Consider the following 24,709-nt stretch of genomic DNA (forward strand, 5'->3'; position numbering starts at 1 on the left):
CAGTTCAATTTATTTATGTGAAGTATAGGGAGTTCCCAGCATATGCCGGGGGTGTATTCTGGTAACATGTGAGTAATTCAAGGTTTGCATAGCTGTACTTTTTGTTGCAAATACAGTATAACCACAGGCACGGATTTACATCACAGGAGCCTATGGGAACAGATGTCCTGGTACCCTAGACCTCATCATTCATGAACCTCATCATTCAAACCCCATCAAACTGCACTGCAAGTGTGCTGGCTAGCCCAGCTGTCACTTCTCCTGCACCACAAGTGTGCTGGCTAGCCCAGCTGTCACTTCTCCTGCACCACAAGTGTGCTGGCTAGCCCAGCTGTCACTTCTCCCGCACCACAAGTGTGCTGGCTAGCCCAGCTGTCACTTCTCCCGCACCACAAGTGTGCTGGCTAGCCCAGCTGTCACTTCTCCCACACCACAAGTGTGCTGGCTAGCCCAGCTGTCACTTCTCCCGCACTACAAGTGTGCTGGCTAGCCCAGCTGTCACTTCTCCCACACCACAAGTGTGCTGGCTAGCCCAGCTGTCACTTCTCCCGCACCACAAGTGTGCTGGCTAGCCCAGCTGTCACTTCTCCCACACTACAAGTGTGCTGGCTAGCCCCGCTGTCACTTCTCCCACACTACAAGTGTGCTGGCTAGCCCAGCTGTCACTTCTCCCGCACCACAAGTGTGCTGGCTAGCCCAGCTGTCACTTCTCCCACACCACAAGTGTGCTGGCTAGCCCAGCTGTCACTTCTCCCACACTACAAGTGTGCTGGCTAGCCCCGCTGTCACTTCTCCCGCACCACAAGTGTGCTGGCTAGCCCAGCTGTCACTTCTCCCACACCACAAGTGTGCTGGCTAGCCCAGCTGTCACTTCTCCCACACTACAAGTGTGCTGGCTAGCCCCGCTGTCACTTCTCCCGCACCACAAGTGTGCTCGCTAGCCCAGCTGTCACTTCTCCCACACTACAAGTGTGCTGGCTAGCCCCGCTGTCACTTCTCCCGCACCACAAGTGTGCTGGCTAGCCCAGCTGTCACTTCTCCCGCACCACAAGTGTGCTGGCTAGCCAAGCTGTCACTTCTCCCACACTACAAGTGTGCTGGCTAGCCCAGCTGTCACTTCTCCCACACCACAAGTGTGCTGGCTAGCCCAGCTGTCACTTCTCCCACACTACAAGTGTGCTGGCTAGCCCCGCTGTCACTTCTCCCGCACCACAAGTGTGCTGTCTAGCCCAGCTGTCACTTCTCCCGCACCACAAGTGTGCTGGCTAGCCCAGCTGTCACTTCTCCCACACCACAAGTGTGCTGGCTAGCCCAGCTGTCACTTCTCCCACACTACAAGCGTGCTGGCTAGCCCCGCTGTCACTTCTCCCGCACCACAAGTGTGCTCGCTAGCCCAGCTGTCACTTCTCCCACACTACAAGTGTGCTGGCTAGCCCCGCTGTCACTTCTCCCGCACCACAAGTGTGCTCGCTAGCCCAGCTGTCACTTCTCCCACACCACAAGTGTGCTGCTAGCCCAGCTGTCACTTCTCCCACACTACAAGTGTGCTGGCTAGCCCAGCTGTCACTTCTCCCGCACCACAAGTGTGCTGGCTAGCCCAGCTGTCACTTCTCCCACACCACAAGTGTGCTGGCTAGCCCAGCTGTCACTTCTCCCACACTACAAGTGTGCTGGCTAGCCCAGCTGTCACTTCTCCCGCACCACAAGTGTGCTGGCTAGCCCAGCTGTCACTTCTCCCGCACCACAAGTGTGCTGGCTAGCCCAGCTGTCACTTATCCCACACCACAAGTGTGCTGGCTAGCCCAGCTGTCACTTTTCCCACACTACAAGTGTGCTGGCTAGCCCAGCTGTCACTTCTCCCGCACCACAAGTGTGCTGGCTAGCCCAGCTGTCACTTCTTCCACACCACAAGTGTGCTGGCTAGCCCAGCTGTCACTTCTCCCACACTACAAGTGTGCTGGCTAGCCCAGCTGTCACTTCTCCCACACCACAAGTGTGCTGGCTAGCCCAGCTGTCACTTCTCCCACACTACAAGCGTGCTGGCTAGCCCCGCTGTCACTTCTCCCGCACCACAAGTGTGCTCGCTAGCCCCGCTGTCACTTCTCCCGCACCACAAGTGTGCTGGCTAGCCCAGCTGTCACTTCTCCCACACCACAAGTGTGCTGGCTAGCCCAGCTGTCACTTCTCCCACACTACAAGCGTGCTGGCTAGCCCCGCTGTCACTTCTCCTGCACCACAAGTGTGCTCGCTAGCCCAGCTGTCACTTCTCCCACACTACAAGTGTGCTGGCTAGCCCCGCTGTCACTTCTCCCGCACCACAAGTGTGCTCGCTAGCCCAGCTGTCACTTCTCCCACACCACAAGTGTGCTGCTAGCCCAGCTGTCACTTCTCCCACACTACAAGTGTGCTGGCTAGCCCAGCTGTCACTTCTCCCGCACCACAAGTGTGCTGGCTAGCCCAGCTGTCACTTCTCCCACACCACAAGTGTGCTGGCTAGCCCAGCTGTCACTTCTCCCACACTACAAGTGTGCTGGCTAGCCCAGCTGTCACTTCTCCCGCACCACAAGTGTGCTGGCTAGCCCAGCTGTCACTTCTCCCGCACCACAAGTGTGCTGGCTAGCCCAGCTGTCACTTATCCCACACCACAAGTGTGCTGGCTAGCCCAGCTGTCACTTTTCCCACACTACAAGTGTGCTGGCTAGCCCAGCTGTCACTTCTCCCGCACCACAAGTGTGCTGGCTAGCCCAGCTGTCACTTCTTCCACACCACAAGTGTGCTGGCTAGCCCAGCTGTCACTTCTCCCACACTACAAGTGTGCTGGCTAGCCCCGCTGTCACTTCTCCCGCACCACAAGTGTGCTCGCTAGCCCAGCTGTCACTTCTCCCACACTACAAGTGTGCTGGCTAGCCCCGCTGTCACTTCTCCCGCACCACAAGTGTGCTGGCTAGCCCAGCTGTCACTTCTCCCGCACCACAAGTGTGCTGGCTAGCCCAGCTGTCACTTCTCCCGCACCACAAGTGTGCTGGCTAGCCAAGCTGTCACTTCTCCCACACTACAAGTGTGTTGGCTAGCCCAGCTGTCACTTCTCCCACACTACAAGTGCGCTGGCTAGCCCCGCTGTCACTTCTCCCGCACCACAAGTGTGCTGTCTAGCCCAGCTGTCACTTCTCCCGCACCACAAGTGTGCTGGCTAGCCCAGCTGTCACTTCTCCCACACCACAAGTGTGCTGGCTAGCCCAGCTGTCACTTCTCCCACACTACAAGTGTGCTGGCTAGCCCCGCTGTCACTTCTCCCGCACCACAAGTGTGCTCGCTAGCCCAGCTGTCACTTCTCCCACACTACAAGTGTGCTGGCTAGCCCCGCTGTCACTTCTCCCGCACCACAAGTGTGCTCGCTAGCCCAGCTGTCACTTCTCCCGCACCACAAGTGTGCTCGCTAGCCCAGCTGTCACTTCTCCCACACCACAAGTGTGCTGCTAGCCCAGCTGTCACTTCTCCCACACTACAAGTGTGCTGGCTAGCCCAGCTGTCACTTCTCCCACACCACAAGTGTGCTGGCTAGCCCAGCTGTCACTTCTCCCACACTACAAGTGTGCTGGCTAGCCCAGCTGTCACTTCTCCCACACCACAAGTGTGCTGGCTAGCCCCGCTGTCACTTCTCCCACACCACAAGTGTGCTGGCTAGCCCAGCTGTCACTTCTCCCACACTACAAGTGTGCTGGCTAGCCCAGCTGTCACTTCTCCCGCACCACAAGTGTGCTGGCTAGCCCCACTGTCACTTCTCCCACACCACAAGTGTGCTGGCTAGCCCAGCTGTCACTTCTCCCGCACCACAAGTGTGCTGGCTAGCCAAGCTGTCACTTCTCCCACACTACAAGTGTGCTGGCTAGCCCCGCTGTCACTTCTCCCACACCACAAGTGTGCTGGCTAGCCCAGCTGTCACTTCTCCCTTACTTACTTTGCCCGTCATAGGTAGCTACAGGTGCCCCTTGGTATTAGGTAGCCAGCAGTACACTCAGTATTAAGTTGCCCCCAACTGAAGGGAGATCTCAGGAATGCCAAGAGCAGGGTGAGTAACCTTTCATTTACACTCTCATCAGGACTCTGCATAAGGAAGGAGGTGCTTGAGAAGCAGGGTGAGCCGCCTTTCTTTCATCAGGTGCCTGTAGGCACGTGCCTACATTGCCTTATGGTAAATCTGACCCTGTATAAACACTTATCACTGTTGCACAGATTTTTTTTTTTTGCTGTTTACAGTTATTAAAAATCATTGTTCCTTTCTAGCTTTCAGCTATCATGGGTGGAGGTCATCTGGCATGAGGCTTCTTACTTGTGGTTACAGCAGCAACCTATTGCTACATACGCATATCAATACAACATTAAGACTATATAACACAATCTGCATGTCCTTTATTTAACAAAGAATACTACGTTTTGGATATGTCCCTCCCATCGTGTTAAGTGTGCAAGTCTCCATAGACTTCCATTGCCGTTGCGGCGGGGAAGCGTAACACGGGGCAATGCAGCGAGCAGGTGTAATAGGGGCCTCAGTTGTATTGCACTGTAACAGAAACTTTTTAGCCCACTTTAACATAAAGCCATACAAAGTCTATGTTCACACCTCCTCAGTTGTGCTGTGATGCAGCTGATTCCGTTGTTACAATACAGAACAGGCAGTGTGTTGTCAGTCACGGTGCACATTGATCAGTAGCTTCTAACATTGTATGCTCCTGAATTCCTAATTTTGATTGTGTTGTGGGTACGTTCTAGCGCAACAAAATGCAACGCCTCACTGTGACTGTAAAGCTAACCTTATAGGCATCCAAGACATTTAAATAACTGCACAATAAGGGCTCATTCACACTAGAGGTGTTTTCTGCCTTTTTTCAAGTGCAGGTGATTTTTGAAATCGCCCCAAATACGCTTGTGCAATGAATGTCTATGAGAAGGTTCATATCAGCACGGTTCGTGTGCTGTGCGTTCAGCAAAGCGGTGCCTGGACCATTTTGGGGGTGATTTTGCTATAATGGAAGGTATAGGAAGAGCGCTAAACGCTCACAAAACCGCTTCGTGGGGCGATTGTGTTCACGTTTTAAAGAATAAATACTATGTATTTATTATTTTCCGGGTTAAAGAGTTCACTTCCTGACTTGCGTCAGGGAATGAATTTAAAAAATCCGCTCGGGAAAAGCACTTTTCACAAAAACGGAACACCCACCCAAACGCCGGGAATCGAAACCAAAAATGGCTTCAAAAAAAGCCCAACGCTAACGCTAGCGGAACGCAATGTGCACAAGGTCTAAGTACATTTTAAGTCTGTGTTTTCTGTGTGCTGGGCGCCAGGTGAGACCCGTAAGCCATAAAGTCCACTTTGCTGTGTAATCAGTCAGACTTATATAGCAATGAGGACAGGAGAATAAAGTCAGCGCTTGCTGAGCCAGCTATGCTGTAAACACATCTCGCTGTACATAAAGTCCCAGTAAGAAGTATATGCTGTTTATGAAAAAGCACTTAAGAAGATCATTCCCCGGGGGTTATACGTTTTCACGTCTCTAAGAAAGCCTTAAATGGTTCTCAGAGCGGTCTGAGAATCAGAGCAGAAAGAGATTCATTCAGAAGACATGGACTGTGTAATACGGTGCCCCATATTTATACACGTTCAAATACAGCAGATAGAATAGATCCCTCTGTACCCCACAGGCTGCCAGTGGCAGAGAACATAAGTAAAAACCACTCCTAAAATAATACTGAAAGCAGAAGTCTTAGCTGCGTAGACACCACCCACCGGCTACTGACGTACAGCTGATTAGAAGATGCCGCATGCTGCACAAATGTCAAAGGGCTGTGTGCAAAAAGCAATAACCCAAATAATCCACAAAATCTAAAAACAGACTGATTGCACAATTGCCCTAGAAATGCCAAATGTTGCTTAACTAATGCTGGCCATACACAATGCTAGATTTTAACCTTTGGGGGATGTTGCACAAGAAGGTGATGGTGGGGAGGGTTGCACATGTTTGGGGGAATGCAAATGGATTATGAAAGCTGCAACAAAATCTTTAGTGTATCAGTGTGGGGGGGGGGGGGGGGTACAGAACATGAAGCTGGGGCCCGCAGTGAACAGGGCTGCATGTACAAAGAATGGCCCATGGACTGCTGCAACCTGAGCACTGCCCCTTGATTGGTGGCTGCAATGCATGTGAGGTGAAAGTGCTGCACCTGATTTTCTCCTTGGAATGAAATATGGTCTGCTTTACATAAAGTGCACACTCCAGGAGGTGTGAGGAAGCGGCTGTTTCCATAGGAGACTGTGGGGCAACACAAGACAATTGACTTAGCATGACAAAAAGTAAAGCTCCAACCCTGGCCATTCCTGGGTACCTTATGTACTCGAGTATAAGCCTAATTTTCCAGTGCAAAAAATGTGCTAAAAAGTTACCCCCTGGGCTTATATGCGAGTCCGTGGAGCAGAACAGATGGTGGAGCAGGTTTTGTTACTGGCAGAAGAGCACAAGATCGTGCAAGACGTGCATTAGTGATCCTGCGCTCGTGCCAGCTGGTTCCCTGCTGTGTTCGTGCCCCTCATCCCCTGCAATATAATGTGCAGACAGGGTGCGCTGCTCAATACTACCTGTGTCCCCTGGCTTGCGAAGCAGAATGTGCAAGCAACGTGTGAGTTGTCAGTGCAATGATCAGGGATTCTTCCTGTGTCTCTGTATGATCCTTGGGGTACATCTGGCTATGGGGATGGGGGCTGACTTGCACTGGAGACATATCTGGCCACTGTGGAGGGGCTATACTGGTGAGGGGTATTATACATGAGTCAATCACTTTTCCTGGTTTCTGAGCGAAAAGTGGGTACTTTAGCTTATACGCGGGACGGCTTATATGCGAGTATATACTGTACCACTCACTGGGCATATTGCCTATATCCTTTTTACTGGAAGGGTTTACCCAAGCTGGATCATCCACAATGCAAGTCTAGGGGCCTGATGAATGCTAGCCCCCACCAAATCTTATTTAAAAAAAGCTAGGTGACCATCAGCAGGTGGCAACTGCCATTTTTTATCTAGGGCCCCATTTCATCTTAGTCCTATTCAGGGTTTACCTAAACATTGTGGGTGGTCCTCACACTATACGGTCCTTGGTAACATTTCTCACTCACTGTCACATATGAAACCGGTAAGAGTCTTTTTTGTATGGGATGGGGGGGAGGGGGTTTTAAATAGATGTTCCATACAATGCAGGCCTTGTCCTGCTGAAGAGTCACTTGTACACTTTACCCAGATCATTGACATTTTTACATTATGAGAATAGGGGACATATCTTAGCTATGGATTTGAGTTTAGGAAGAGCAGCACTAGTATGTTTTAGGTGGCCCTGCTGGAAACCTCATAGGGAAGTTCCAGTAACATGATTGGTTGCTTCTCCAATGACAGCACCCTCTAGAAATTTTACGTTTCAAATAGGTTGCAGCAGTAACTAAACGCCCACTATTTGATCAATCACAACACTTCAAGTAAAAGTTGCAGAGGGTGCTGTGATTGGAGAACTGTTTCCTATGAAGTTTCCTAGAGGGCCACCTCAGCCATACTATCTCCGAAAGATCTTAGCTTTGGTATACTCATGGATTCTTTTCTGTCAGTTCATGTAGCCTAGGGTAACGCTCTCCATTCAGGCAGTCTGGAGTTGCGGTAATCATTTTAACTTGGATGAGAGGAGGGAGTGTCCCTCATCTCATGCTCTCAGGGGTCCTCCTCTTGGGTAGGCCGGAGCTTGGACACAAGTGCTTCTAATGAGAAGGTATAAAATGAACTGTATCATACTAAATAAATACCCAGAAGCTGTATTTTGTCATTATCGATGAAAAGTGAAAGTGACGCCATCACCAGGTTTTGGATATTATGTCAGGGAAACATTTGTCACTTCTCATACTTGTTGTAAGAGGCTTAGCTGTACCTCAGCAGGGTGGAGAGCAGCGTTCCTCATTTCCTGTGTCTGCACTCATGCTAGGGTAATGTGTTGAGGAGAATGCTGCTGTCAGAGCGCAGTCTGTCCCCTCTGGTCTTACATGAGCTATCTGGAAAGGCTAAAAGCTTGATTAATAATTTATATCTGCCTTGACTGATATGAACCATTTATTCTTGTATGAAGAAAACAACATTAATGTGCAGATATAATTTCCGAGAGGGCAGCCCCTCATTACCGTGCCTTCCTACAGAATCAATTACACCTCGATCATCTCACGTCTGGATGAAAATACATGGTTACCATTATCATAGTTTTACATTACATGGAAAAGTCCCAGTGGATTGGCGTACAGCCCACGTTTTCCCATTATTTAAGAAGGGCAAAAAATCAGATTCAGAAAATTATAGACCTGTAAGCTTAACATCAGTTGTTGTATGCAAACTATTTGAGGGGTTACTAAGAGATACTATACATGACTTCATAGTAGAAAATAATCTTATTTCTCAGCATCAACATGGGTTTACTAAAGACAGGTCCTGTTTGACTAACATTTATGAGGTAGTGAACGCTAATATGGATATTGGGAATGCTGTAGATGTGATAGACTTGGACTTTGCAAAGGCCTTCGACACTGTTCCCCACAAAAGTCTGGTGCAAAAGTTGAGGATGCAAGGACTGGGGAAGAGTCTGTGTGCATGGATAGGGAACTGGCTAATGGACAGAAAACAAAGAGTTGTGGTCAATGGACCGTACTCAAAATGGGAGACTGTTAGCAGTGGGGTCCCACAGGGGTCTGTACTGGATCCAGTGCTCTTCAATTTATTTTTTAATGACCTAGTAGATGCAGTAGTGAGCAATGTTGCTATTTTTGCAGATGATACAAAATTGGGCAGAATCATCGACTCTCAGGAAGATAGTGTCATATTACAACAGGATCTGGATAGGATGGCTATATGGGCACACACATGGCAGATGAAATTCAATGTTGAAAAATGTAAAGTCATGCATTTTGGTCGTACCAATGGTCTAGCACCATACAAAATAAATGGGATACAGTTGGGGACATCAAACTTGGAGAAAGACTTAGGAGTACTCATCGACAACAAGTTTAATAATCGTAATCGATGCCAAGCCGCTGCAGCTAAAGCTAACAAAATTTTGGGATGCATTAAAAGAGAAATAAAAACTCGAGATGCTAGCATAATATTGCCCCTGTTTAACTCTCTAGTAAGGCCACATCTGGAATATGGAATTCACTTCTGGGCACCACATTACAAAAAAGATATTGCAGTTTTAGAGCAGGTGCAAAGACGAGTAACAAAATTGATACGTGGGATGGAAGGTCTCACTTACCAAGAAAGGTTAGATAAACTGGGTTTATTTAGTCTAGAGAAAAGACGTCTTAGAGGAGATCTAATTAACATGCATAAATACATCAGAGGGCAATATAATAGCTTGGCGGATTAGCTTTTTGTCCCTAGGTCTTCTCAAAGGACTAGAGGACATGATCTGCGCATGGAGGAAAAACGTTTTGGCCATTTATTTAGGAAAGGGTTCTTTACAGTAAGAGTGATTAAGATGTGGAATGCATTGCCACAGGAAGTCGTTATGGCAAACTCTATACCTGCATTTAAAGGGGGCTTAGATGCTTCCCTTGCGTTGAAAGACATCCATGGCTACAATTACTAGGTAATGCCTAATGATGTTGATCCAGGGATTTTATCTGATTGCCATCTGGAGTCGGGAAGGAATTTGTTTCCTTTTTGGGGCTAATTGGACCATGCCTTGTAAGGTTTTTTTCGCCTTCCTCTGGATCAACAGGGATATGTGAGGGAGCAGGCTGGTGTTGTACTTTGTACTGTTTGAACTCGATGGACGTATGTCTTTTTTCAACCAAAATAACTATGTATGTAACTATGTAAATGATGCAGTAAGTTTCCTTGATGCTGAGTTTCTTGATGTTTGGTCACAATAATGTTTCCTTCATTTGGTGTAAAAAAGGAGAAGCCTTCAACCCAAAGAACACCATCCTCTGTCAACCACTGTCAAACATGGTGTTGGGAACCTAATGCTTTGGGGGTGTTTTTCAGTCAATGGACCAGGAAACGTAATCACAGTAAACGACACCATGAAAAAAGAGCAATACATGAGGATTCTCAAGGACAACATCAGGCAGTCTGCAAAGAAACTTGGCATTGGGCATCAGTGGACATTTCAGCAGGACAATGACCCCAAACACACAGCAAAAGTGGTGAAGAAATGCTTAGCAGACAACATTATCGTTTTGGAGTGGCCAGGCCAGAGTCCTGACTTGAATCCAATTGAGAATCTATGGAGGGAGCTAAAGATCAGGGTGATGGCAAGAAGACCCTCCAACCTGAAATATTTGGAGCTCATTGCTAAAGATGAATGGGCAAAAATACCTGTGGAGACATGCAAAAAGCTGATCTGCAATTATAGGAAGTGTTACATAGTTACATAGTTACATAGTTATTTTGGTTGAAAAAAGACATACGTCCATCGAGTTCAACCAGTACAAAGTACAACTCCAGCCCGTCCCCCACATACCCCTGTTGATCCAGAGGAAGGCGAAAAACCCCCCACAAGGCATGGTCCAATTAGCCCCAAAAGGGAAAAATTCCTTCCTGACTCCAGATGGCAATCAGATAAAATCCCTGGATCAACATCATTAGGCATAACCTAGTAATTGTAGCCATGGATGTCTTTCAACGCAAGGAAAGCATCTAAGCCTCCTTTAAATGCAGGTATAGAGTTTGCCATAACGACTTCCTGTGGCAATGCATTCCACATCTTAAAGTTTGATTGCTGTAATTGCCAATAAAGGCATTTCTATTGATTATTGAGAACGGTATGAATAATTTTGGACTAGCCACTTTTTGCTCAATTGTAAAGAAACGCTGAGAATTTTTTTCCCCACAATAATGCCTCTTGTATGTCGTCTTATTATCTTTTGGGAGACACCTATGTCATTAATGTAACTCTAAGTCAAAATTTGGCAGTGGTATGAATAATTATGGGCAGCACTGTACCCTATATACTGGACTATAAGTCTAGAAATCTAGGTCTGACTCACTAAATAAATGTATAGGGGTTGACTTATAGTCGAGTCAGACCTACATTTCTGCCTCATAGCCGAGGGGGCGGGTAGTGCACCTTTCTTTCAACCTTTGCAGAGTGAGCTGCAGCATCCAGCATGCTTATCACCCCCTCCCACCATCACCTTTTGCTTGGAAAAGCACTACTTTGTATAGCTTACTTTTGATATGAGAAGGTTGTAGAGGCATCCATTGCCTGTGAGACACTGACATGTTTACCTGCCAATGGCTGCAACACGGAGCACATGTAATATGTACTATTAGTGACACTCCCATTTGCACCCACGTACCCAGTTCCGAAACTTCTTAATAACATCAACACCAAGAAAATACAGGTCTGAGAGTCCTGGCCACAACAATTTACAAGGAAATGGCAGGGGGAAAGATACTGGACTGCAGTGCTTACTAAGAGGGGGGAGCGGATAATGGCTGTACTTGGGGACTTGGAGGAGTTAATGATTGCAATACTTTATGCAGTGTAGTAACTGATTCTCCTGGTCCCTAAGTGCAGTCATTGACTGCAGGGTAGACTTATACTTAAATTAATTTAACAAAATCCAGCTTAAGGGGGTCAAAGATTGGAGTCAACTTATACACAAGGTTGACTTATATTCGAGGATATACAGAAGTTTTATCACCAGATCACTTATATGTTTATGGTAAAACCTACTATGGATCCCATCTGCAATTCCAGTGACTGATAGCATTATGGGCTAGGCAGTGATTGTCTAGCCCAGAGCACCCCAACTCTTTCCTCAAGTACCACCAACAGTGCTTGTTTTGCAGAAAACCACAAACATGCACTGGTGAGGAAATTAGTGTCTCAGCAGAGCTGATTAACTACCTATGTGGATTTCCACAAAACATGCACTGTTGGTGGACTGTGAGGAAAGGGTTGGGGAACACTGGTCTAACCCATGAGAATACATATTTGCATGATGTGGTTAAAGTATATCAAACAAACTCACATATGTAGAGGGAAGGCTCTGGATCCCATTGAGCATTCCTGATCCTCAATCCTTGCCATATTTCCAGCACAGAGCTGGATCATGTACAATGCAATCCTAGGCAGCTGCCTAGGGCCTGAAGAGAGTCTAGGGGCCTGGTAGACGCTAGCCCCCGCTAAATCTTACTAAAAAAAAGCCAGGTGATCATCAGTGGTTGGCAAAAACTGATGCCTAGGGCCCCATTTCAGTTCATCCATTTCTGCCAGGTCCCGGTGAAGTTTTTTGACCAGCTTGATTAATTACATCTTCTGCCCTACATGGGCAGTCTTCAGAAGTACTCATTTCCCCCAGATTCCTACCACGCACACACGAGTCCGGGCTCACACATGCATAGTATGGATGCACTCTTCTTCAGAAGAATGTGAGTCCCGATGGTGCATAATTTTACCTGGGGATATCGGTGGAACGAGTGGAAGGAGCGAGGACCAGGAAGACTGTATGGAATACAGAGCCTTCCCTCTCCATAGATGTTTATCTACACGACAGACACGAGTCAGCTATGGGCTGTTGTCTTCTAAACAAAGAGCTATGGCCGTACCTGCACCTCTTTCCTGTCTCTGAGTCCTAATTAAAGATATGTAACATGGTGCTATTCTGTTCTGTTCTGAAATCATTGTAATGAAGCCAGGGTTGGCTATTGCACATTTAATAGAATATAACAGTGATCTTGCTGTGTCACTGTAATTACTCCTGGATTTTCACCCTTACTAGACTGCGGCTTCAGCCATCTGATTATACTGTGCTTCTGTAAAGTTGTCGTTCACAAGCATATACATTCCTGCACAATGGAAATTAAACCACCTGGGGAGAAATCTTCACCAAGCACTATAGTAACTGAGATAAGTACATCATAAATCTTAATGACTAAGGAATGTAGCAATGAAGAAATCATTATGAAACATTAATATAAAGGAAGGACAAATACAATGTGTGTTCCTAACAGTTTTTACTAGGCAAGACTTTAAGCATTGTATATTGTTTAGCTTCTAAGGGTAGAATGGTTAATTTGCATATATTCAGCAGTGATGCCCTGGGATACATCTCAAGCTCACTCCAACCTGAATTATCGCAAATTCTTTCTGTTTTAAGAAAGCAAACTTTTGTTTTTCTTAACATCTTAGTAAGGGGGCTTTTAGGACCATTGTAGTCCCTTACACACTCCAATGATTTCTGGGTCACCATGATATATTTTTAATTATGGCGGTTTTCTCATTTTGTCTTCAAGATTTTACTTGCCCTTATATGCTTTGCAGCACAAAGGCTAAATGGCCAGTACACAAGTCTCAGGTTCAGTTCCCATCCAGGACACCATCTGCATGCAGTTTGTACATTCCTCTCGTGTTTGGCTGGGTCTCCTCTGGACACTCTGATCTTCCTTTACATCCAAAAAACATGCTAGTAGGTTAATTGGCTTAAAGTGTAATTACCGTCTGGGATAACATTCAGCAATAACATTGTTCCCCTTCCTTTTTTGAGTGACCATATAGTTACCCTACTTGCTTTTTACCCAAAGTAATGTCATCTGTGAAAAAATGACAAGTCTCCTCAGCACAGACTACAGCAGGGCTGGGAACCGCCATTACACTGTATTTATTATATCAGATCAATACAGAGGATGAATGAATTCATAAATAAATGAATTATTATTATTATTATTATTCGCATTATTATTTCATATAATAATAATAATAGTAATGGTAACTCATTTTCATTCATTTATTCATTCACTCATTTTCTGAATGAATCTAATATAATAAGTACAGTGAGCACTGGCTTAACAATAGGGGATGCGACCCCTGCCGTCGCTGGGGGCAGGGCCTGCTCGGGGACTTTTTGGGGGCAGGAGGGGTCACAGCATAAGAGGAGAGCTGTGGCCGCAGATCGGTGGGGAGGGGGGAAATTTCCCCCCTCCCTCACCTCGCGCTCTCCTCTCAGCGCTCCCCTCCTGCAAGCAATCATTGGTGGTGCTCGTGGCAGCGCCGGCGGCGGCAGGCAAGCTGAGCACATACCTCCTTCTGGCCGGAGGTCTCCGATCACTAAGTGCTTTATGGAACTTCCTGTGTAAACTGTATGCTGCGACCCCTCCTGCCCCCAAAAAGTCCCTGAGCCGGCCCTGGAGCGGGGGCGGAATTTTTTTTTTGCAGGGGGGCCCGGGGATTTCTAGGTACGCCCCTGACAGTGAGGATTCTCTTCTCTGCTTACAGTCACTCTTAAGGTGGCCACTAGCGGTCCAATTTGTAGCAGAAAATCGTTCGAGCGATCAGAAATTCTGATCGGATTGGTTGTAAATAATCTCCATTGGTGGACACAATCGATTATGAATGAGTGAAAAAAAACGTCGCCCGAATGAATTTTCGTCGAACCAAAATTTGGATTTTCTCGTTGGTTGTGATAGATAGTAAGCAAAGATTGGTTCGTTGATGGTGTAGTGAATGATTTATTACAATATATCACTTCCGATCAGAATTTCTGATCGCTCGAACGATTTTTCGCTAGAAATTGGACCGTTAGTGGCCACCTTTACAAAAGAGAAAACCCTTTCTCATTTGATTTCTCACACTTGTCTACTGCAATTAGCAATCAAAAGACCATTGGGAAAGCTCTGAGCAGCACTATATAAATACAAAGTAACAATAATACATGCTAGAAGTTACAGAGCAAGTCTGTGCTGCAGTTCTGTGTTACAAAAACTACAAGGCGATTGCTTCCTTTGTTCTGGGGAGTGATTTCAGGGCTCCTTCACACTATGGCATTGAGGTAAAGATGCGTTAAGCAAATTTACTGCATGAGGCTGCTAAGTAAATAAAAGTCTTTGGAGATTTTCATACTTAAAGCGATGCAACGCTCAGCTGATTGGCTGACTGCTGATGTAAGGGGTGAGGTATTGTAGTGCCTTCTCCCTGCTGCTATCACAGTTGTAGGTACAAGGCCACAATACATGGTTAGTAACGGTGGTGATGTTCAGTTCATGTTCCCCCCTATTAATGCCAGGAAACATCCATTGATACATGTGCAGAAATATGTCTGACTGGCCAGCTAATTAGCTCAGATATTGTATGGGCTTTTTATACACAGCTATGTGTTATAAATGTGCATTGTATGCTGTATGCGCAGTGGGGTAATTTGTTGCTGTGTCTCCCGTTGAAGCCCCCAAGAGGGGGTGAAAGCTGGAGACCAGGAAGCTGTTATGGGGTAATGGCCATTTTTAAAATGGAGGACAGAGAATTCCATTGTTCACAGGGGACAAATGGGGCGCAGGAGAGGAGAAAGAGATTGATGAGCAGACTACATGGGAGGTAAGTATGACCTGTGTATGTTTATTTTGACTTTTTATTCTCAGTTCAGGTTTTCTTTAAGGTTTAGATTGTGTTTTATATACTGTATATAGTTTTGATGAGCCTCATTGTAATTATGTAATTAAAAGTTACGCTTTACGCCTGTTGTTCCCTTGGGAACTATGTACATGATTGTGCTCACCATGTGTGAAGACGCAAATTCTTCACGCTGAGCTGACCTTTTTTAGAGAAGGAACAGAAAGTAGTGACAGCAGTAATTACGTGTCACTTAAAATAAACAAGAAGTGAGGATGAGAATATGTGGGTGGTTTTGTCACATCAAGTTCAGATGCCTCAGCCCACCACATCATAAACTGTATATGCTGGTCACAATCTCTGATACTAAGGGATCCTTTAGCATAGACGTCACACCGACACACACATAGAGACAAGAGGGAGGCTGACTCATATAGTCCAGCTACAGAACATTGTACAGGCCACAAAGTTACATTTATGGGTGAGTGGAGTCAGGAGCGTCAGAAGCAATTCCATTTTTTTAACTCTACATTGATTAAAATGTATATAAATCATTACACCCCCCCCCCCACTCTAATTAGCTCCGATATTGTATGGGCTTTTTTTTATACACAGCTATGTGTTTTAAATGTGCATTATATGCTGTATGCGCAGTGGGGTAATTTGTTCTTTGCACACTGTTGCTGTCAGGGGCGTTCCTAGGGTCCTTGGAGATCAGTGGCACCTGGGGGCACTAGGTGGAGGCTATGTGCGGCAAAAGATGGGCGTGGTCATGCAGTGAGCGGGCGTGGCCATGGGTGGGGCCAATCGTACATTAGATTAGGACAGCGGTGGCGAACTTTTTGGAGGCCCAAACTGCAACCCACAAGTCACTTATCTATCGCAAAGTGGCAACAGCAATTTAAACTAAATACTATACAAACGTTTTAGCACATACATGAACATTATGGAAAATCCAAGTTGAAAAACTGTGAAGATAAACAATTTCATCCATCCTACTCCTGAAAAAATATATTCATTTTTTTAGAACCTCCCAGTTTTATTTTCTGTTTTAAAAAGCTAAAAAAGTAGGTTTCATGCTATTGTCTCATATGATGATGATTCATTTTTTTCCCATAGTCTCGCAGTTAGCAATCATGTGACCATCAACAAGACAAATTCAGCAATCATGAGGCCCCTATCAAGACAAATTCAGAAATCATGAGGCCCCCAACAAGACAAATTCAGCAATCATGAGGCCCCCAACAAATCATGAGGCACCCAACAAGACAAATTCAGCAATCTTGAGGCCCTCAACAAGACAAATTCAGCAATCATGAGGCCCCCAACAAGACAAATTCAGCAGTCATGAGGCCCCCAACAAGACAAATTCAGCAGTCATGAGGCACATAAATAGACAGCATTTCACATAAATAGGCAGAATGCCCCCTTAATATGGTAGACACCTCTCACCTGGCTTCTGAATTCTCCTCTACTGGCTGCTGTACCTGACAATACTGTTTTTGGCTGGATTGGGGATGATGTGTGAGCTGAAAGGCCTGGCAGTGATGCTGTGGCCTGGCTGGCGGTGATGCTGTGGCCGATGTTGTGGCTGGGTTGGCTGGCAGTGATGCTGGGCTGTGCTTGGCTGGTTGAAGTAAATGCTGGCCTGACTGGTGGTGATGCTGTGGCCTTTTTGATAGTGATTCTGGGCTGGTTGGCTGGTGGTGATGCTGGGCTGGCTGGCCTGGATAGTTTAGGTAGCGACAGGTGCCCCCTAGTTAAGGTAGCGCCAGGAGTACCTCAATTTAGGTAGTGACAGGAGCCCCCCAGTTCAGTTAGTGACAGGAGCCCCCCAGTGTAGGCAGTGACAGGCACCCCCCAGTTAGGTAGTGACAGGGACCCCCCAGGTAGGTAGTGAGTGACAGGGACCCCCAGTTGGGTAGTGAGTGACAGCAGGGACACCCAGTTGGGTAGTGAGTAACAGCAGGGACCCCCAGTTGGGTAGCGAGTGACAGCAGGGACCCCCGTTTAGATAGTGAGTGACAGCAGGGACCCCCGTTTAGATAGTGAGTGACAGCAGGGACCCCCGTTAGGTAGTGAGTGACAGCAGGGACCCCAGTTAAATAGTGAGTGACAGCAGGGACCCCCAGTTAAATAGTGAGTGACAGCAGGGACCCCCAGTTAAATAGTGAGTGACAGCAGGGACCCCCAGTTAAATAGTGAGTGACAGCAGGGACCCCCAGTTAAATAGTGAGTGACAGCAGGGACCCCCGTTAGGTAGTGAGTGACAGCAGGGACCCCCGTTAGGTAGTGAGTGACAGCAGGGACCCCCGTTAGGTAGTGAGTGACAGCAGGGACCCCCAGTTCAATAGTGAGTGACAGCAGGGACCCCCAGTTTAATAGTGAGTGACAGCAGGGACCCCCGTTTAGATAGTGAGTGACAGCAGGGACCCCCGTTAGGTAGTGAGTGACAGCAGGGACCCCGTTAGGTAGTGAGTGACAGCAAGGACCCCCATTAGGTAGTGAGTGACAGCAGGGACCCCCGTTAGGTAGTGAGTGACAGCAGGGACCCCCGTTAGGTAGTGAGTGACAGCAGGAACCCCCGTTAGTGAGTGACAGCAGGGACCCCCGTTAGTGAGTGACAGCAGGGACCCCCGTTAGGTAGTGAGTGACAGCAGGAACCCCCAGTTAAATAGTGAGTGACAGCAGGGACCCCCAGTTAAATAGTGAGTGATAGCAGGGACCCCCGTTTAGATAGTGAGTGACAGCAGGGACCCCCGTTAGGTATTGAGTGACAGCAGGGACCCCCGTTAGGTAGTGAGTGACAGCAGGGACCCCCGTTAGGTAGTGAGTGACAGCAGGGACCCCCGTTAGGTATTGAGTGACAGCAGGGACCCCCGTTAGGTAGTGAGTGACAGCAGGGACCCCCGTTAGGTAGTGAGTGACAGCAGAGACCCCCGTTAGTGAGTGACAGCAGCGACCTCCGTTAGGTAGTGAGTGAGTGACGGGGACCCCCGTTAGGTAGTGAGTGGCAGGCGCGCTCCCCACCCCACCTACCTTGCCGCTTCAGACCTCAGGATCAGCGGGCGACCCGACCAGATACAGCGGGCGCCGGGCACAAATATGCGGAAGTGATGTCACTTCCGCATATCAGCGGTGTCCGCTAGGTCCTAGCGCCCGCTCTATCTGGTCGCCCGGCACTGATCGAGGTCTAAATGGCAGCTCAGCGGGGACAGCAGGGCAGAGCGGGGCAGCGGCGGCCGGGAGATCCATGGCACCCCAGGACAGATTGGGGGCATGGGCCCCCCCAAAATAGGGCTAGCGACGCCCCTGTTCTGTGTCTCCCGATGAAGCCCCCAAGAAGGGGTGAAACATGTAGGGCGTATTTTATATTTATACTAGTCTTTTAAGCTCTTTCAAAATATGCGCTCACACATCTCAAGCACTCCACACCTGACCCCCTCCGCATGTGCACACTGCATTGCCCTGTGCTTGGGCAGTGCAGCAGTACACACACACGCAAGGATGTAGAAACTCGAGACTTTATTAGGTAAGATAATGTTGTTACCCTTGCGTTATTTTTTTGCAACACTGTTGTGAGTTGGAGGTGCGACAGTTTTGCCTGTGCTATCCAACTCCATCCAGCTCTGAAGGGAAGAGTGTTGTTTTGTGGATGGATTGTACACAAATCACTCTTTATAGAGATTGGCTGTACACCTTAAAGGGAACCTGAAGCGAGGAAAATTAAAACTCTACATTGATTAAAATGTATATAAATCATTACCCCCCCTCCCCCTAATAAATAATTGTTACACAGTCATGAGAATGTACCTGTTTGAACATGCAGTCCCGATTGCGATTTTGGAACATTTGAAATTTTTGGAGCGCTTTTCATTCAGCAGTGAGCTCAAGATGGATGCATACCCAGGTTTAATATAAAGATAAGTATTTACTGGTCTTTGGACACATGAAAAGGGCATTTCAGGTACAGTACGTTTATTGTAATGGTGCCAAATAATGTTTTTTTTATTTATCATGTATTATTATTATTAATTTACAAAGTGCCAACATATTCCGTGGCGTAGCTAGAGATCATGCAGCCCCGTAGCAACATTTTCACGGGGCCTTCAGATGTAGGCACTGCAATGCCACCTGCCCATACCTTATGGATATGAGTTAATTGGGCAATTTACATTCTCATGCAATCAGCACTGCACATAGTTCATTGGCACTGAGACAAAGTCAGAAGGTGGAAGAACACAAGTAAATGAATAGTGAATACATTAGGTACCACCTGGGGCCCCTATGCTCTAGGGTCCCATGGCTGCTATGGCTATTGCTACGACCCTGCCGTAGACTGTATAAAGTTGACTCCCACTTTAAGCAATACAGTAGAAGCTAGTGAATAGTTTTCTTTCTGCTTATTCCTATTATTCTGTTAGATATTGCTTTTTGTATGCACAATCTAGAACCATTCGGGGCAATCAATTTCAAAGTGTTGAACATTGTAGAAAATTATTGTTCAGTGATTCTATTCCAAACAGACTGAGGCCCCTTTTCCACTAGCAATCGCTAGCGGTCGGGCTGAACGCTAGCGATTGCGATTCAGCAAAAGTGCAAAATTTCACGGCGATTACCCGATGTTTGCAATCGAGATTTTGCTATGCTATGCACTCATCAAAGGTCAGCGCAGGTTTAGAAAGTCATTATATGTAGGGAATGGTAAATTCTTCACCACAATATATCAAATGCTCAGAGGTAGATATCCGCCAAACATCAAAACTAGAAAAGGCTTACCAGCTCCCAACAACCCACATTATAAGGTTGTAAAATGGCTCAGGTCACAGATAACGTCCAGGGAACATCCGACGTCGTGAAGATCCAGTGGACATCCGTATGGAGGTAAAGTTTCAGGAATTTATATAGGAAAACAAAAACGGCAATATCTAAGCGTAACCCATTTATTTAGATAAAATTTCTTTAAAAGGCAGTAGATATAAAAACAATAACTCACATACGGGGCCCATAAACAGGGAAGCCCGGAAGATTAGCGCGCATGTAATGGTCAATCATAGATCAATAGACAATGGTGCCGCCTGTTACCTTCCTGACCGGTTTCGCAGTCTTGCGTCATCAGGGGAGAAAAAAGTATGCACTGCATAGCAAAATCGTGGCAATAATCTTTCCGCGGCGCGATCGAGTAAAAAACAAATCGCGGTACTGGAAATGACCTACCGCGATTCCTATGTTAAATAGCAAACCGTAGCGATTTGAAATTCACTAGCGGTTTGCGATTTCGCGATTCAGAAATCGCAATCGCGCTAGTGGAAAAGGGCCCTTATGGGTGGTGAAGAAAGGTTTCTGGATAACAAAGAGAGACCTTTGTCTCCACCTGGATTTTCTTCGCAACAAACGTTTTAATATCATAGTGAAAAGCAAACAATGTTTCATTTTGTCAAGTGTCAAGTTTGACAAAGGTCTGTTGACTGAAACATTGTGAGCTTTTCACTACGATGTTCCCATACTAACCCTCATCCTACCATGGGAAAGCACAGTGGCGTAGTGGTTAGCCCTCTTGCCTTGCAGAGCTGGGTCACCAGTTCGAATCCCAGCCAAAGGCACTATCTGCCAGGGCACTCTACACACAGAGTTTGTATGTTCTCCTGGTTTCTGTGTGGGTTTCCTCTGGGCAACCCAGTTTCCTCCCACATCCCAAAAACATACAGATAAGTTAATAGGTTTCCCCATAAATTGGGCCTAGACTATGATCCATAGACTGCACGATACATACATAGACATATGACTATGGTAGGGATTAGATTGTGAGCTCCTCTGAGGGACAGTTAGGTGACAAGACAATATACTATGTACAGCCCTGCAGAAGATGTCAGTGCTATACAGTATAAATACTAATTAATAATAATCTTACTGACTAGGGTCTGACTGGACCCCAACCAGAATTTTGCTGGTGCTATTAAAATACTCAAAGTTATTAACAGCCACTATTTGAAGTTTTTTTTTAACTCACCAACGATAATTCTAAATCAAATATTATTTTCTTATTTTGAATGTTATTGTGCCGACCACAGCTATTTTGTTGCTGGGGTCCAAACCCCAACATATTTGACATGTTATTGCATGAGAAACATGCAAGCGAAAGGAAAGCAAAAGTGAAGAATATTTCTTTTAGAACTCGGCCATCAACTCATTGGCCTCAATTCACTAAACTTTATCAAACACTTTATCAAACGTTTGATAATTTACCTCATGGGTACTGATTTCACTAAGGTGTTATACATTTATTGAACGTTTTATCAATAAAACATTCGATAAATATATAACATCTTAGTGAATTCAAAATCAGATTTTACCCATGAGGTAAATTATCAAATGTTTGATAAAGTGTTTGATAACGCTTACTGAATTGAGGCCATTATGCCTCAAATCAAGTGGAGATCCAGTACACCAACGCTACAGGCCCTAACACTGCTACGAAGATGACGGGAGTACAGCCTCATGCTCCAGAATTGAACCAAAGAGACATCACTGAAGGGAAAGGAAAGAGGTGTGCTCTGTGCAAGAGGTGTTGACAAGAAAGTTTCTCAGGCATGTACAAGTTGTAGCAACCATAGCAGACATGAGCCTTTTATGATGAATGCATAAAAAACTAAATGAATGCAATTATTCTGTGTCAGAATTGTGAAACTCATTACAAACATTATTAGCTTTGTTAGTTCAAAGAATCTCCCGCTCAAATGTTAAACTTTTTCAATTTGTTTATAAACACTTTTTATTACATTTTTCATTTTCAAATATTTTTAAATCCAGTTGCACATCAACGGACTAAAGAGTAGAAAAGACTATCATAATGTCAAAATATACAGTCAGAAAATGAGTTTGAGTAGGCTCTCCAAAGGCCTCACATGCAAGATCATGTAGTATCACATAGACGAACTCTAAAGTATCATTTCCATTTCAGGTGTAGTAGGCCGAAACCTAACTGAGGTAAAGTAAGGAAAGATGCTTGCTCAAAAAGAGAGGGCCAAAAATAAAAAAGAACAGAGAAGTAAGGAAGAAAAAAAGAAGAGAAAGGAAGAAGGAAAAGAAAAAGAGACCAGGCACCCCCATGGAGAACAGCAACCATCCTTTATAAGTAACTTCAGTTTTGTTTTCGCAACAATAAATAATATGTTTCCTGCATTCAGTGATGATTACGTTTATCAGCAATCACAGAAACTGCATAGGGCAGTGATGGCTAACCTTGGCACTCCAGCTGTGGTGGAACTACAAGTCCCATGAGGCATTGCAATACTCTGAGAGCTCTAAGCATAACTCGGGGAGGCAGAGGCATGGTGGGATTTGTAGTTTTGTCACAGCTGGAGTGCAAAGGTTAGCCATCCTTGGTTAGGGCCTATTTTATCATCTGCACACAATGGGCTTGATTCATTAAGAAAAATAGCATGCCATGTCCGAGTTAACACTCCTTATCAGAGATAACATGCCTTATCAAAGTTAACACGCCTTATCAGAGTAGCATAGCGAGCGCTGTGAACCCACAGGGTTCAGGGCAGGACGGGTGGAGCTCTCGTCATTACCAATTAGCAGGCATAAGTTTGTAGCGCTCGCTATGCTACTCTGATAAGGCGTGTTAAATTTGATAAGGCTTGTTATCCCTGATAAGGCATTCTATTTGTCTTAGTGAATCAAGCCCAATGTCTGCTGAGACAAGGCCTACAGACCCCGTATTAACCAAGACAAGCTGAAAATAGCCATTATGCTAGAAAGGAAATTCAGGGGGTGGTGGCACGTCTGTGGGCACCTTTGTTGAACTTTTGTGTCATCGCAGAATACTTGGTCATCACAAATCTACAGCAGAGTAAGCAGAAAGGTCAGCTGTTTGCTGTTACTAGTCTGTCCTTAAAATGGCCTTTCCTGTTACACAATGTAAGAAAGCTCGGCTATTTTTTTAGATATCTCATTAACATTTGTTTCTTATGAGGTTTCATAAAAGTATGTGTTTATCATCATGACTGGCTGCATCAATTGCGGCAGAAGACTTATTGCTCAGCAGGAACAGTTCATCAGAAAATAGATGAGTCATGCTTAAAGGGAATCTAAAGTGAAAATAAACTTATGAGGTAATGACTTGTAAGTGTAGTACATCTAAGAAATAGAACATAAATAGCAAATAAAATAATCTTATATTGTTTCCAGTACAGGAAGGAAACGTCAGTTGTTATCTATGCAAAAGAGCTTCTCTGAGCTCTCCGACCCAACTTGAGTCGATGACAGTGCTGTTTTCTCAAGTATGTATACATCAAAGAAACAGTGAAAAACAATGTCAGATAAGGTTTTATGTGGTCAAGTTAAAGTGCATTCAAAATTATTAGCTTACTAAATTTATAACAAGAATTAAAAATTCAGGGAATGAAAATGACTACAAAGTAACCATGCTACTTTTTGGAGTGGACTGCATTAAATATACTGATTTTAAAGTCCATCTGTAGACAAAGTGAAATATCTGACTGTTAGTATAGTGTTGTGAACACAGCACTGCCCTGACTACCTTTTCCTGCTAGTACACTTATTATTCTGTGTAACCAAGCAGCTCGGGGTGCCTCAAACCACTAGGAAAGTATAGAGAACTATAAGAGACCGAAAAGCTCTCCTACTAAAAAGCAATGCTTGGTGTGATTTGCCTTCTTAAAACAGAAGGTACTTGCGATAATTCAGCTTTAACCACTTTACCCCCGGCGGTACGAATTTCTCCGTCCCTTTTTCCATCCTTTAACCCCCATGGCCGGAGAAATCCGTACCTTCCGCGCTACCGCCGCTGTCCACGCTCCCGCCGCTCGTGCGCGCGCACCTGCCGCTCGTGCACGCCGCCGCCCGCTCGCCCGGAGATCAATGAACGGGAAAATCCATTCCGGGTCGATGATCTAAGCCCCCGCAATGATCCGCTGCTTCTATTACAAACAGCGCGATCATTGTGATTCTCCCAGCCTCCTCCTGCTTGTACACAGTCGCATATACACAGACTCACTGTGGCCATTTTGTGTCCAAATAGTAAACTACACCCTAAAGTATTTTACACATACAAATACATTGGGCTGGATTCACAAAAGAGTGCTAACTGTTAGCACGGCCGTTTTCGCGCAAATTTTTGCATTGCGCGCAATCGCGAATTTTTGCCCGAAACGATAACGTTTTCGCATGCAAACGCGAATTTTACCACAAAATCGATATCGTTTTGGTGCGAAAATTTGCGTTTGCGCGCGAAAACGTTATCGTTTAGCGCGAAAATTCGCGATCGCGCGCAATG

The 24,709-nt window shown here is 46.0% G+C and overlaps 1 protein-coding gene across 1 annotated transcript in view; it reads left to right on the top strand.

Moving 5' to 3' along the window:
• The window catches only part of LOC137528104 (chondroitin sulfate proteoglycan 4-like), a 157,990-nt gene extending 135,543 nt beyond the window's left edge, over positions 1 to 22,447 (top strand). Inside the window, exon 10 of the mRNA XM_068249395.1 lies at positions 22,367 to 22,447. Within this exon, the coding sequence (XP_068105496.1) occupies positions 22,367 to 22,401 (35 nt within the window). The 3' untranslated portion in view covers positions 22,402 to 22,447. The remainder of the gene's footprint in view (positions 1 to 22,366) is intronic.
• The last annotated feature ends 2,262 nt before the right edge of the window (positions 22,448 to 24,709 follow it).

The sequence above is a fragment of the Hyperolius riggenbachi genome, chromosome 1 (genome assembly GCF_040937935.1).
Source record: "Hyperolius riggenbachi isolate aHypRig1 chromosome 1, aHypRig1.pri, whole genome shotgun sequence".
Taxonomy (NCBI): Eukaryota; Metazoa; Chordata; class Amphibia; order Anura; family Hyperoliidae; genus Hyperolius; species Hyperolius riggenbachi.